The following is a 14,920-nucleotide window of genomic DNA, read 5'->3' as shown; positions in this document are numbered from 1 at the left end:
CACTGAATATTATGGGAGCGCCTCCGGGCCTACGGATTTGAGGTGTTACCAAAGGTAAGTAAATTGTTCTTAATGCTTTTAAATGTTGATGGGAAGGTGCTTAGCAAAGTGTTAGTGACTAGGCTAACTGAAATTATTCCTGGGCTGGTGTATGAGGATCAATTCAGGTTCATCCCGATAAGTAACATGATTTATAATCTGCGTAGGTTGTCCCATGTCATAAATGCACCCCAACTGGGGGATGATGAGTTTGCCTTGGCCTTACTTGATATTGAGCAAGCCTTTGACACCTTAATCTGGGAGTATATGTGAGGAATGCTGGTTCATTCGGGAGTAGGGCACAATTATGTCAGATGGGTTAAGCTGTTATACACAGACCCTTTGGCAAGGGAGTTCATTGGTCAAGCGGTCTCAATTCGGCTTGCACTGCTCCATCCAATGCTCCATCCAGCTTGTAATCAAGGCCTAAAAGCACTCTCACTCACATAGTGAAATTCACCACCATACATGTAACTCGTTCTTTGCACTCAAACTGTGGAACTTTCTTACTCTCAAACTGTGGAACTTTCCCCCCTCTACAGCTGCAATCAATAGCAGGAGCTTTCACCCTCTACAGCTGTAATAGCAGGAGCCCATATTTCCGCCTCAACCCCTCACTTTTAATTGAGAATGCTATAGTATGAGTCAAGTGAGTGAGAACAGAATGTTCACACTATGCCAGAGTTGCAAAGTAGTTGCTGCTTTTTGTCTAAGTGTTAGTAACAGAATGGTACTTTCAGGGGATGTTTATTGATATCGCGAGTGCTTAATTTGTGCTGATGGTTGCAGGTTTAAGGCCCGGACTTATTTTTGATCTTCAGATGTTGACCCAGAATAAGAGAAAGGAAAAAAAAGAAAGACAAAGATGAAGTAAGGAAAATAGGAATAGGTGTGAACCCAGGGATAATAAAGAACCTGCAAAAGTGTGCTAAAGAGACAAGAAGCAGAGAGTGGTGGACAAAAGCCGCGTGAGATGGCATCAGGAGTAGGCAGCCTTTGTATTCAGTAACCCTGGCATTCAGCAGGACTAGTTGTAGTCTCCTACAAAAATGTTGGGCCTGTGTTCTTAGTTTATGTAATTATTTTTTGGGCCAATTTAGGTATTAATTACAATGTTGATAAATGATCAGAAGCTAAATGATGTAACCAAATATATCTAGTTGATTTAAAATAGATAACTTGTTGGGCTAAACCAAACTGGATGAAAGCAACGGGCCTAGTATCATTGTACTATGGTCATGTACTCATCTGGCAAAGCCAGTGGCTTCATCTAGATTCCCTAGATCAGGACATGGGTTCTGTCATCTGCTGCTAAGAAGCTGACTAATGCTTCATTGCTTTTTTTCAAGATTCAGGCGAAGGTGGTGGCCACTGCTGAGTGGTGCTGCTCTACAACATTCTGTTGAGTCTGTGATTTACTGTTAGGAGAAAAGACTGATACAGTGGATGGCTATTTAGATTTAGAGTTAGACAAGCTTAGATGTAGACTTCGAGCTAGAAGAGCTTAGAGGGACAGTTTGCCGACTCGCAGAAGCTGTAACTCACTTTTCAGGATAGGTAAAGTAAATTTCCATTATCTGAGGGAGATGATACTTGAATGTTAAGGAATATAAAGAGTTGTTTGATCTGGAGAACTGTAGCCCATCAGGTAGAAATGCAAGAGGTGATTCTACTTTTTAGAGCCTTGATTCATTTATATGGAAAGTAGAGCTTACATACTTAAATAGTAATTGCTTTCCTTTGCTCTCTACATTTTCAGGAACTCTCTAATAAATCCAAACCACCAGCAAGTCAGAGATTGCAAGATACGGAACCTTCAGGAGTTCTCGCTTTAGAGGCAAGTGAACTTTTCAAATGTACAAAGGCTGCCCTGCTCAGACATGAGTGTGGACTCATTGAGTTCGAAAAGAGTTTATCTGCTGAAAGGCATCATTCATAAACTGCTATCACAAATGTGTTTTGCTAGAGGGTGACATCATAAATGGCTTGCAATTGGTGGAGCTCTTTCATGTAATTGAGGCCGCTGAGAGGATTCTTGACTACTGGATATTGAATAGATTCATATGCTTGAATTATTTCCTGACTGGGAACTCCCTGTAACAATATTAACACAGCAGTGTACATTTACACTCTATAAAATTGTACTTAAAACTAAACATGTGCATCCTATTCACGTCATTATAAATTATTCAAAGGCCAGCCAATCCTATGCCAACACCCTCTGCTGTTTCCCTACCAGAGGCTTCCAACTGTCAGATTTTCTACTGCTCATGCAGTGTAACCTCTGTGGAGCTCTTTCTAAAAGAATTTCTTCAATATTTTCAGGAGGACCTCTTGGTTTCAGCATGGCTGAAACTATTCAGAAGAAATTTCTGTTAAAAAAAGACGATATAAATGGATGACTATATACAAAATATTGATATTGCCTTCACCCCAATCACAAACCTAAGGATTGTGATATCTGTAAGGTGTTCAGCCAAAACCTTGAAAGACCAGAAGAAAAGACTGTTGTTGACTATTTTAAAAGACAAACTGGAGGCTACCTCTTCAGAACACCAAGGTAAGCCAACCAAATCTTTATCAGAAAAATATGGTTACAAGACTTGCAAGCAGGCTCTGCGACCCTCTGATCCCTAAGGGTTAGACACTCGATCAGCCGCTGTCCTGATGAGATGCCTGAAAACCATGAAAAGAAATTCTAAAGGAACATCCTTTCTGAGGATGAAGCCTCTATGAACAAGTCAAAAGTCTCCTCAGAATCAGAACACAGTTTGTTGGCGAGACCATCCACAATGGGGAAACCATCTAGGAAACAGGCAACTTTGCCATGATCCATCAACGGTAAGGTCATTGTTGGTCTTGGCTTCATCATCAACAAAGTCCTTGAGAATACCATTGATGCTAGTTTCTGTGCTGTCTAAAAGGACCCTATCATTGACAAGGACACTACCTAATTGCGTCCCGTCGTCTGAACTCCAGTTAACGATGAATGGCTCATCTACAACAGCGGAAACTTTGCAAGCACCTCTGTGACCTTCAAGTACAGCTACACAATTAGTGTTGAGCCTGCAGGCCAACCTTTAGTGTCAAAGTGTTGTCTAACTCAGCCATTTCACTAGTTCTTGCCATTTTGGTCACTACAGATGTTGTTAGTGTCTCCAGTTCCTCTGTAACTACCAAGACGACTCTTACAATATGCCTCTTTAAGACAGGAGGAAGAAGAGATGCAGGCACATGCAGATTTGGACCCCTTTAAAAGCATTCTTCAGTGATGAAAAATCCCTGAAAAAGGAGCAACTCATGTGGAAGAAATAAATACCCCAAATATGTGGATTCTGAGGAAGAAAATAACGAGGCTATGTTTTCTTCACATAGGGAGCGTAAGGTTCAGTCACCCAGATTGACTCAGCGTTCGGGGCCACTTTCATACTGCATGGTGCAGTCCCCTATGCAGACGTTAAACTAGCCACATGACGTTATTCAAGATAGAAATACCAAAGGCTACCACTTACAGTACAACCCAGTCTCAAGCAGTATCCAAACCACAGCCACCAGAGTTGCTTCCAGTACCATTTGCACCACAACCCTGACAACCATGTGATGATTTACTTCCTGCACCAGGACCATCCCCACTAGCTGCTGCTTCTCCTAAGAAGGTTCACAGTAATGCAGTAAATGTTGAAGGTCATCCTGATTATGATGTTCATTGCACTGATAAGTGGCAGAATAGTGTTGACGATATAGGTGAAGTAAGATCACTGCCTTTTACTGGCCTGATTACACAGATACATCTAAATGGGACCATCCTGATTCACCTGGTGATAACTCAAATTGAAATCAGTTCTAGTTCTGGATGATGCTAGTCTTAAGCTAGCATCAACAAATTCTCCTTCTGACGGATAATAGAGAGAGATTCCACTCATTAATACAGAAGGCCTCGGAGTGCTTCAGTCTCCCTATATCTTTAGCTTAGAAGTCCTGTCTCCAATTAAACTTTAAAGAAAAATCGCAACAGGAATGCAAGATCAATTCCCATCTTAGATCATGTCAGGGAAGAGGGCCTTCTCATAATACCTGTGTAAATTTCTCAAGAATAAAGAAGAAATATAAAGTTAGTCATTCAGCCTCTGCGTGTCTCTTAAACCAATTTCAGACCAATTCAGTGATTTCAGTGGCAGCCCATGTAGATCAAGGGAACCCATCAATGCCCTACACATCTCATATTGATAGGGAAGTTAGATGTTCGCTAGAGAGTAAACGTCTTGGCGGCAGATTAAGTAAAACTAACTACTGCACCAGCTATAGATGCTGGATTTGATGGATAGCTGTGCAGCAACTTAGCTCCTTTCCTGGACAAGTTGGCTGTTGAAGATAGGGCTAAAGCATTATTGAAGGATAGAGAGCAAGCATAAGCTACTCTGATAGATGCTTCAATGGATGCCTCCACATTTATGCAGTCTTGCCAAGGTGACAGATATCCTCACACAGCGATAATGCTGCAATGTGTAACTGCACTCCCACTAGGCATGACACACTGTATTATTAATTCTGATCTATGTCTTCCCTCTTGTGTGTTTATTTTACATTTGTAGCCACCTTCTTTGCTCATTGTAATTTTACCATATGTCTCTTAATAAGAATATAAATAAAGAATTTTTAAAAAAAAGTTCTTTAGAGACTGTTGCAAATAAATCCAACAATGGGTGCATCTGGTGCTTGTGTTAGGCATATGACAAATTCATGAAGAGTGTGTGCCCTTATGAGTCGAAAGACAATCCTGGAACGCAAAGCTGAACTCCGAAAGAAGTCACAGAAGTCCTGCCCCCACTCGAAGTTGAGGATGCAAGACCCGTTCCTGCTCTCTGGGTCATTCCTGTGACAGGTCCTCATTGCAGTCTTAGTCTTCTGGTAAAAAAAACAAAGCAACGCACAAGAAGGCCAAGCGGGATTGTCCAAGTCCTGCCACTCTCAGCCTCAGAATTTGCGAAGACATCAGGGTGCTTCTCGGTCTCCGTCCTCGTTCCCCACTGAGGAGCAGTTCTTGCAACTGATCTTGATGCACCCTGAGTTTCCATGGCCACAGTGACATTGCAACATTTTGATGACTTTAAATAGGACATGTTATGAATCTCTGGCACTCTTCTGTCTCCCTCTGGTATTCCTTCAAGCACCAAGGGTCCACAGAGGTCTCCAATGAGCTTACTCAAAGAGGGTCTGCCCTCTGCACTGTCTGTACCTCCTGAACCTACCTTGATATCTGCACCAACACCAAAGCTGACTTCCAACCTGATACTAAAACCCACACCAATCCCATTGACATCAACGCTGGCCTAGATGACACTGGCGCAGGAAGTAGACGCTGTCCCCATAGTCTTATCTGACTCTGAGCTGAATTCATAATCACCCTTGACCGAGGTTGCATCCCAAAGCTGTACAGATACACCCAGTCCCAGTCAAATACAACACAGACAGAACTATGCCTCTGTCACAGCCACACCCCAGCACCCCAAGAATGTTTTGTAACTAACTGTGCTAAGATTTAACCAGTCTTTGGAGTTTACAGCAGAGATAAAGGGGATTATTTTATCACACACTATTATGAAGTCAATTTGTATATGGACTTGTAGGAGGCCAGTGGTTTGGACGCTTCTCCGGACACTGGGTTGTGTTCTCCCCTTAAGCCATCAACAGAGGCGAGTGACCTCCTTTGCTGTGGTGATAAGACAAGCAGTCGAGGTATTAGATTTACAGTTGCCAACTATGAAGGTCAAATTCAATGTATTAACTGATGTTTTCCAACCAGGACAAACCTCTTTGCTTCCATTGAATGAAGCCCGGACTAACACTCTAATGGGCACCTGGTCTAAACCTTGTTTTTGTCTGCTGCTGAACAGGTAGGTTTCCACGATGCCAGGTGACCCTGACATCTTGACACAGCACTACAGCAGAAAGTAGGGTAGTTCAGGCTGCCACCAGCAGTGTAAACCCCAATTCATTTCATACGACCCCCACAGACAGAGTACAAAAGAATCAAAGCATTCAGGAAACAAATGTTTTCCTCAGCAAGCCTAGCTCTCTGATTAGACAATGCCAGCTGTTTGCTTGGGAGATATTACCATGTTTTATGGGACATGGTTGCGTAATCTTTGCAACCATGTCCAATGCCAACCTCGCTCCACCAATCAGGATGATCAGGATGTGGCCAAATATATCATTCTGCTCTGGACTGGAAACTACTGACTGCTTGGGCAGAGCAGTCAACACTAGCTCAGTGCTTTGGCGTTCCAAGTGGATGAGTTCTATGGGCTTCTCTGGTGACTTGCAGGTCTCTCTAATGAATGTGCCTGTTTGGTGAGAAGGCTGATTTAGCATTGGCATGCTTCAAGGAAAGCCGAGCCATGGGGCATTCATTGAGCCTTTCTACTACTGTGAGACAGTACCCTGAACAATTTCGCCCCTTTTGAAGTTACTCCAGAATATTGGCATACCGGCAATACCAAGGCTCACTGCCCCTGCAACAGGCACCCAGTCCTTTTGGGGCTGGGGTTCAAGAAGATCAAGAACTTCCCAGTCACCCACCTCTTCATCATCAGCCATCAATCCACTTTAGTTTGCTCATAGTGACACAAAACTACCCTGTGGGAGGCAGGATCAGTCATTTCCTCCAAGAGGGTAACATATAACATACAACACTGAGATCTTTCAACTTGTCCAATGAGCCTGTGACCTATCATTCCTTTATGGCCCACTGCTACTTCCACCCACATCAGAGCGTCTTTCAGAGGTGCACCTGTCCATCCTGTTCCATTAAGTGCAAGCTAAGTAGATAAAAGAGCATAGAGAGGGTTACAGCCCCAGAACTAGACTGGCTGTTACTTCCGCTATATTCTCCTGCCGAAAAAGGATGGAGGCCTACGTCCGATTTTACATCTCACCCCCTGAATGCCTTCTTCCAAAAAAACTAATTTGAGATGCTCACGTTGGCCTGGTTTTATCTGCCCTGGATCCAGGTGACTGGATGGTGGCTTTGGACATGCAAGGCACCTATTTTCATGCAGCAATCTTGCATTCCCACAAATGCTACTTGTAGTTCAAGGTGGGCCAGGAGCATTTTTTATTTGCCCTGCTCCCTTTCAGTCTTACCAATGCCTATCAGTTGGGGTGGCACTCAGCGTAGCATACTTTCAGAGGTAAGGGATTCCAGTTTTTCACTACCTTGACAACTGGCTATTGAAGGCAAATTAGCTGTAGTCAGTCATTGACCACATCTAGATGATGCAGAAACAACTTACATTGTTGGGGTTCACTAGCAGCGTACCTAAGTCAACTGACTTCTTCACGGAGGCTCCCTTTTATTGGAGCCATCGTGGACACTGTGCAGTCCAGGACATTCGGGCTGTGATCCCAGTGTTTCAGCCTTGGTCCTGGGTCTCGGTGAGAGTGGCTCTGAGGCTTCTGGGCCTCTTGAACTCTTTCATCCTGCTTGTCAACTGTTCCAGGTGCCACTTGTGGACACTGCAATAGAATCTGAAGTCTTAGTGGGCCCAGCACCAGGGGACTGGAAGAAGTGGAGTAGTTGTCACAGGACTATCCACAGGGTGGCAGTAATGATCCTCATTTTGATCATATTGAGGCCTTGTTCAGTGATGAAGAGGGGCCAGAGGAAAGGAAGACCAACACATCCTGAACAATTAAACATCCAATATATTGATTATGATGAGAATTATATGTAATGTCAGTTTGCATGTCAGAGTCCAAAACCACTACACCCACCTAGAGGGTTATTAAGTAAAGGAAGAGAGGATGAATGAGTTAATCTATTTGAGATGACTGGTGAAAATATGTATACAGATGATTAACTCACTGCAGGAAATAACAGACATTTACAAAAGACTTCCACCACTGGTGAAGATTGAGCTACAGTCTGGAATGTTAGAGGCACCACAATCTCCAATATTGCAACCAGGAGAGCTGCAAACTCAAGATAAAAATAATTACAACTGAGCATCAATAACAAATTGGGGGATAAAGAACATGAAGAGAGGAGATTGAAGGGGATGATGATGGTGGTGGTCTAACATCATCATTCATCCCTGATAATGATGATCAGTGTGATGATGCAAGTACAGAATATCAACCAGGAACTTCTAGTAATGATGATGATGCGGCATTGAATCAGTTTATAGTTCCGAAAAATGCCACTCCAGAGCCAGCACACAGAAATTCACCACTGGGTGATATTGAATGGTTTCATGCTTTAATTGGCAAAGCATCAGAATGATGTTTACCAACATCTGCAGTGGAAAACACTTGTTTCCTGTTTGATTTCAAAGAGACGTCTCAGTGAATTGCATGTTCAATCCCTGTGTTGGATCATCTTTCGGAAGAAGATTTAACTATAATGCAAAAAACAGCTACAACTTCGATGAATTTGGCATGGATCTAAAAGAAATACAATGCAATAGACACTGCAGCAGGCTGCATCTCGAATCAAGTAAGAACAGGTTCCATAATATCGGAGGCTGCACAAAGGAGATGTAGAAGTCTGTCGGCTCCTTGTGCAGCTCCTACTAATAAGAATAGAACTTTTCAGATTGGTTCTGTCAGGAAGACGTATAAGAAAACCAACTTTTTGAAAAGGGGTGAAAGAATATCCCTTAAACAGGTTATGTAGTGACTTATAACAACACACAACCTAGTCAAAAACAGAACTATTTTTAAGAATTATGAGAAGAAAACATTATATATAAGGATGTTCCACAAGGTGATATTGGCACAGTGCTAATGAATGTGAGGTTACAACAAAATACAAATGTACAACATGTATTACATCAATCAGAGCCCGTGAACAGGTATAAATAAAGTTTATCAAATGGGGCAAGTGATCATCTCTTTGTTTAGTACCGTAGCAATTAATCTGCATCAGGCTCAAAACTTAATTCATTGTCAATGTTTCGTCCTACTAAGCTAAGGAAGCAGGTCTTCCTCAGGACACCAAGGAGGGGATACATCGTAGACAGCATTAATCAATGGAATTGTCATGTAAGTGAGCGGGTGTTATAGATTGACACTCTAAGGTACTTAATCCAGTGTACTTCTTCCCTCAAAAGCTACTTAATGTTGAGCAGAGATATTATTATAGGGACTTCGCTCTGGTAGGCACACAGAACAGGAACCTACAAGAAAAACTTCAACTTATAATTTTAGTATTGCCCAATCATTAATTTGAAAAGGGCGACAGCGGTGGTTGCTACTTAGCATCCGCCGTACTGGTCGTCGGGTCAATAGACCTTGAAGAAAGGCGGTGGAGTGAAAACAGCTTTAATTATCCTGGTGTGATATGAAGACAAGAGTAATCTCCTCAGTGGCTCTTCTACGTTCCCATATCCCTGACAATGATCAAAACTGCCACATACATTTAAAGTTCAGTGGATTTCATACTACATATATGCAAGTGCACATTACGTTAATTATGCATACAATGATAGGTGCATTTAGTTAATGACTCAGTTAAAACAATGAAAACCAAGTACCCATCTATAAATAATGGAGCTGTAATCAGAGGGCAGTGATCAGTGAACTAAGTCATAAGCAGCGAATGAGCATACAGTTTTTTTCATGCCAAAGAGAAAGGAAAAAAGGAGTTCATAGCTACACGCTACATGTGAAAAGAGCCTTAATTATTATGGTGTCATATAAAGACAACAGTAAATTCCTCAGTGGTGCTTATACGTGCCCATAGCCCTGACACTGATGGAAAGTCTCACATACATTTTATAATGTAGTGGACTACGTACAGCATATACATTTTATCTTAACTAGCAATCATTCAACAGGTGTTTGTATGCCAAAAGGAAAAAGTGCGATCATAACTAAATCCATGTCACTATTTTATATACATATATCTGAGAAAATGTCCGCAAGCCTCAAGGGTGGAAACATTGTGTTCAGGCTGGCATAAATGTGGCATTTAATTCAAGCTGAAAAATAAAGGAATGCTCTTACTTCACACATGTAAAAATAAGCTTACTAAAACTATTATATGCCTGTAGCAAAGAACATATAAACTTCTAGCTTGGAAACATTGGGGCAGATTTATCAAACTTTCACGCAACGCAGCAAGACACCTTGCTGTGCTGCGGGAAAGGAAGAGGGCAGGAATACACCATATTTGACATTACCTGGCACATTCCTGCCCTCTCCTTGCACTGGTGCATAATGTCCTGCCTTGCACCTATGCAGGCACCTTTGCACCGTGGTGCAAATGTGCCTGCGTTGTAGGCAGGACCTCAGAGGCACTTTCCTCTTTCTAAGCATGCTGCAGAATGCAGCACACTGAAAAAGAGGAAACCATGAGGAGAAATACAGTTATTTCTCCTCAATGTGCCTCCTCTGGGAAAGCGTACCATTGTGCCCCATTTCCAGGTTTACCACTGTTGATAAATCTAGGAATGTGCCAAAATCCATGAGTGGATGTGTGGAAAACTCCAACCTCCACCCATGGAACATCTTTCCAGGGCAGAGTAACACAAGGCAGCAACTTGCCCTGCCTTGCGTTACACCAGGTATACCAAGCAACAAAAGTTTTAAAAGTATAAATAAATTTTTTTAAAATGATGTACTTGCATTTGTTGAACTCATACGAGGTCTTATTAAAAACATTTTTTTTTTACTTTTACCAAACAATGCAGGGCTACACAAGGTAGCCCTGTGTTGCTTGGTGAATCTGACTTAGGGATTGCGTTTACCTTGCGACACCCTGCGTGATGCAGGGGCAACGCAATCCATTGATAATTCTGACCATGATGTTTAGGTGGTGACCAATTCTAAATGATGAAGGGTGTTACCTAGAAAACCGTTCCCAGGATGCTTGTTTCCGGTCCAGGGAAGACATGACTTGGCAGTTCGGGCTGGACTGTTCCCATGGTCAGACTGATTTGCATACGGCCATGTCTGAACTGGGGTGGCGGAGTGAGCTAAAGAATGATGATGGATTAAACCCAGATCAGTTGACAAGGGGTGAGTGCTTGCAATGTTCAACACTCCGTCCATCATCCCCTTTGGTTTTGCTCAATTCTAAAATATGGAATTTAAATTCGGGTTTGTAAATAAATAAAGGCATGCTATGTCTTCACACATTTAAAAATAAACTTACTGAAACTCATGATTGCAATAAATGGTGGACAAAGGCCAACAGCGTCTTACCTGTCTACACTCAAGCTTGGAAAAGACCAGTAGGTCTCAAGCAGCAGGCCAGTCCTCTGAGGGCACAGGGCAGGCAACAGGCGAGTCCTCTTGGTGCTGCAGGACAGTCGTCTGAAGTACAGAGCCGGTCACAGGCAGCAGGACAGTCCTCCGAGTCCTTCCGCTGGTCCGGAGTAAACTGAAGGGTGGGTCTGAGAGCCATATTTTAATACCTGGTGCCCACTTTGAAGTGGAAGAGACTTCGGGAGTTTTCTCCCTACGGAAGTGTCCCAAGTTTCCTGCCTCCCTGCCCTGGTCCCAGTCTGTCTGCAGGCAAAATAGGCAAGTGTAAAGTTCTTTGTGGGTGAGCTGAGACAGTGTCTTTGAAGTGCAAATAGAGCTGTGCACATTTCTGCCCCTCCCTTTCTATCCTGCCTTGGGATGGCCTATCCTGCCTACACCCAATCTCTATTGTGTGGCTGTCTGGGAGAAAAACACAAAGGACAACTGCCAAATACACCTATTTAAAGGTAGGTTGTACCTCGGCACTCCAATGCTCGTTATCATAAAAGCATGTGCTTTAAAGGGAGTTTATTCCCTGTCCTGACCTGTTTAGAGAGTCCTGACTTCTAATTACTCATATGGACAGTACCAATACCTATCTGTAAGAAGAGAACATCAAAAATATGGCATTACTTTAGTGTTTGAATGTCTTGTTTGATGCAATTCTTATCTATACAATGCTTATTAACAGTATGTTACACAAAATTGTTGTTGAGAGTTCTTCTGTGCTTTAATCCCAAAGAAATTATGCAGGCAGCCGACACGTGTTTCGTTACTGGAATGTAACTTCCTCAAGGCTTATGTGTCTCGTAGTATGGAAACGTCGACAACTGGTTAAAGATTTCTCAGAGGGGAATGAGTTGTGGGACCTTGCTTGAGAGGATAAATTGCCTCCCAATCCTGTAAAGTGACTTGCTATACCCCCAAACTCTAGAAGAATGTAGTTCTCTCCTAGAAATTTTACTTGTCTATGTAGGATTTATTTGGCCACGGGTGATTTGCATATAGTCGAAAAAACCGTTAGGTGGTCCTAAAAAGCGACGACATGTGAGGTACATGACTCCAATGTTAAAATTCGGATCAATCCTATGTACTCTACTCGATAAATCTGTGTATCCAGTGACTTCCTCCAAGTACAGCAGCACGGAGCTTCATACAGTATCTCAGTATATATGTCCTTAAGTGATGCGATGGGAACTCTAATAAGCCCCTAAACAAATTTAGTATATATGTCCTTAAGTGATGCAATGGGAACTCCAATTAGCCCTTAGAAAGACGCCGTGCAACACAGAGATCTGGGGTGTTCGGAGGAAGTATATTCGAACAGTCATGTGACGCACTAAGCAGGCTGCAGGCACTAAATGGGTAGAACAAGAAGATGCAAACTTTATAACAGTGGCATTTTCAGAATTGTGACTTAAAAGGGCATAACCTAGGGTACAGTTATATGTATTAAAAACTGAGTTTTAGGCTTGGCAAAAGGTGTATTTTGTCAAGTCAAAAAGGCAGTTAAAAACTGCATACAGGTTGCAATTGCAGGTATGAGACATGTTTAAAGGGGCTGCCTGAGTAGGTGGCACAATAAGTACTCCAGGCTTATTAGTACGTTTAATTGACCAGCCCTGGGTATATGGTATACCACTTTACTAGGGACTTATAAGTAAATTAAATATGCCAATCAGGTGTAAGCCTATGTTACCATGTTTTAGGGAGTGAGCACAAGCACTTTAGCACTGGTTAGCTGTGGTAAAGTGCACTTTTCCTATGGCTAACAAAAATAAATTCAGAAAATAAAATGGAAAGAAGCAAAAAAAGTTTTGCTGTACAACCATTCTAAGACAGACAGGTCTAACAGTTCTGTTTCTATTTCAGGCCATCATTGGGATGCCTTTTCCATAAAATAACTTTGTATGATCTTAGTACAACTCATTATCTTAAATATGGTGGTAGGCTGACTCCACCATGTTATAGACCTAATTACAAAAATTTGTTATTTACCTGTAACTCCAGTTTACCTGCATTGGTATCTTTATTATACTCACATGATTGAATAATTCCCCGTTGTCTGTCTGGGATTTCCCGATAACTTTAAATAGCCATAAATAGTGTCAAAAGAGCGATAGGCCCCAACAACATTGTTAGTTTAGTAGTACATTCTATTTATTTGAAACAACCCAATTTTCATGCAATGAGGTGAAAGCTTCCTACTTCCCTAGAGGCCACCATAGTTCAGATTTTGTAGTACGAGTGGTCTGCATTGTGAACTGCTATGTATTGGCTAAGAAGCAACCCCCAGAGGATTTTCTGTGCTCATTCCACCAGAGCAAAGGCTGTGACCATTACATTAGCATGTGGACTACTTTTTCACCAAGCACTACTGCATGGACAGTCAGGTCCATCGGGACAGACACTTTGCCGGTTTGGTCCTGCAGGCCTTCCTAGTCTAAATCAAGTTTGCAGACCCAACTCCAGAGAAGGATTGCTTAGGTATCTATTCCAAGGTCAGGAATGTGTGGCTGGAAGTCTCTATTAGATGAATAAGTTACCTTTGATTACGTCTTATCTGGTAGACACTCTGTCTAGCCGCAGATTCCTTACCCACCCACCCATCCTCAGCTCTCCATGAACGGATTTATGGGTACAAGGCTCCCTCTTTTCAGGGCCCTAGTTCCACACACCAGTGATCAGTGTTCATAGCTCCACGCTTCTGAAGTGGAAAGTTGCAAAAAGAAACTGGTCTGCTCACTGGGTGGTGCATCACGCCCGTCACTTACGGCACTGACAACGCCTAGCAGTAGCTGAACGATGGCAACCACCAGTACGCAGGGTGCTATTTACAAAAGATTTTCCAGATTAATTCTGACGCCTGGGGCTAATTCTAAGGTAAGTTATCTGCGGCTAGATAGTCTCTATCAGATAAGGTGTTACCAAAGGTAAGTAACTCGTTAGTCGTCATCAATGAGGTGATCACTGCTGTTATCAGTAGATGTATTGTTGCCATAGATGGTATCAGTGTAACGGAGAGCTGATGGTCACCACAGGAATGATCAATGATGATGAAGTGCCCATCGACAACATCTTTCTCTTCGATGATGGAGCTTTGGTTGTTGATGACTTGAACTGCAACTCTGACTGGATATCAGTAGCACTGGATTTTCGTGCAGTTGTTCAGGTCAGACACAGGTCGTGCACTCCCTCACACAAGATGTGCAATTGAAATCTGAGCTATGGGAACATCTAGGGGGAGTAGGCAAACTCAGCACTTGCACCTCATTGGCTAAAGTGGGGTTCCTTCAAATGAGGTAACTGTGCTACTAAACAAACACTGTTGTTGAGGCTTATGGTCATTTAAACACTGTGTTCTGTTGTTTAAAAGCACTGAGGATTGGGAGCCTGATGACATGGAACGATTCAGACATGAATATATGAAAGATTCAATGCTGTAGAATGCCTTTTCTCTTAGGGCTGTGAGTTGAATGAGAATTAGGTGCCTTAGATTGCAAATCGCAGTTCCTTTTATTTTAAAATGGCCTTATGTTGGAAGATGTGATTTTTGACTTGACCCTCCAGGCTCAGGAGCTCATTTATGAGTTTTTGATGCAGCGCAGCAAGTCACCTTGCTGCATTTCATGAC

The 14,920-nt window shown here is 42.5% G+C and overlaps 1 protein-coding gene across 1 annotated transcript in view; it reads left to right on the top strand.

Moving 5' to 3' along the window:
- AXDND1 (axonemal dynein light chain domain containing 1) overlaps nucleotides 1–14,920 on the top strand; it is a 532,992-nt gene that overhangs the window by 388,906 nt on the left and 129,166 nt on the right. Inside the window, exon 22 of the mRNA XM_078643748.1 lies at nucleotides 1,799–1,876. Coding sequence (XP_078499874.1) covers nucleotides 1,799–1,876 — 78 coding nt within the window. The remainder of the gene's footprint in view (nucleotides 1–1,798; nucleotides 1,877–14,920) is intronic.

The sequence above is a fragment of the Lissotriton helveticus genome, chromosome 1_1 (assembly GCF_964261635.1).
Source record: "Lissotriton helveticus chromosome 1_1, aLisHel1.1, whole genome shotgun sequence".
Taxonomy (NCBI): domain Eukaryota; kingdom Metazoa; phylum Chordata; class Amphibia; order Caudata; family Salamandridae; genus Lissotriton; species Lissotriton helveticus.
This window is presented reverse-complemented; position numbering and strand designations above follow the sequence as displayed.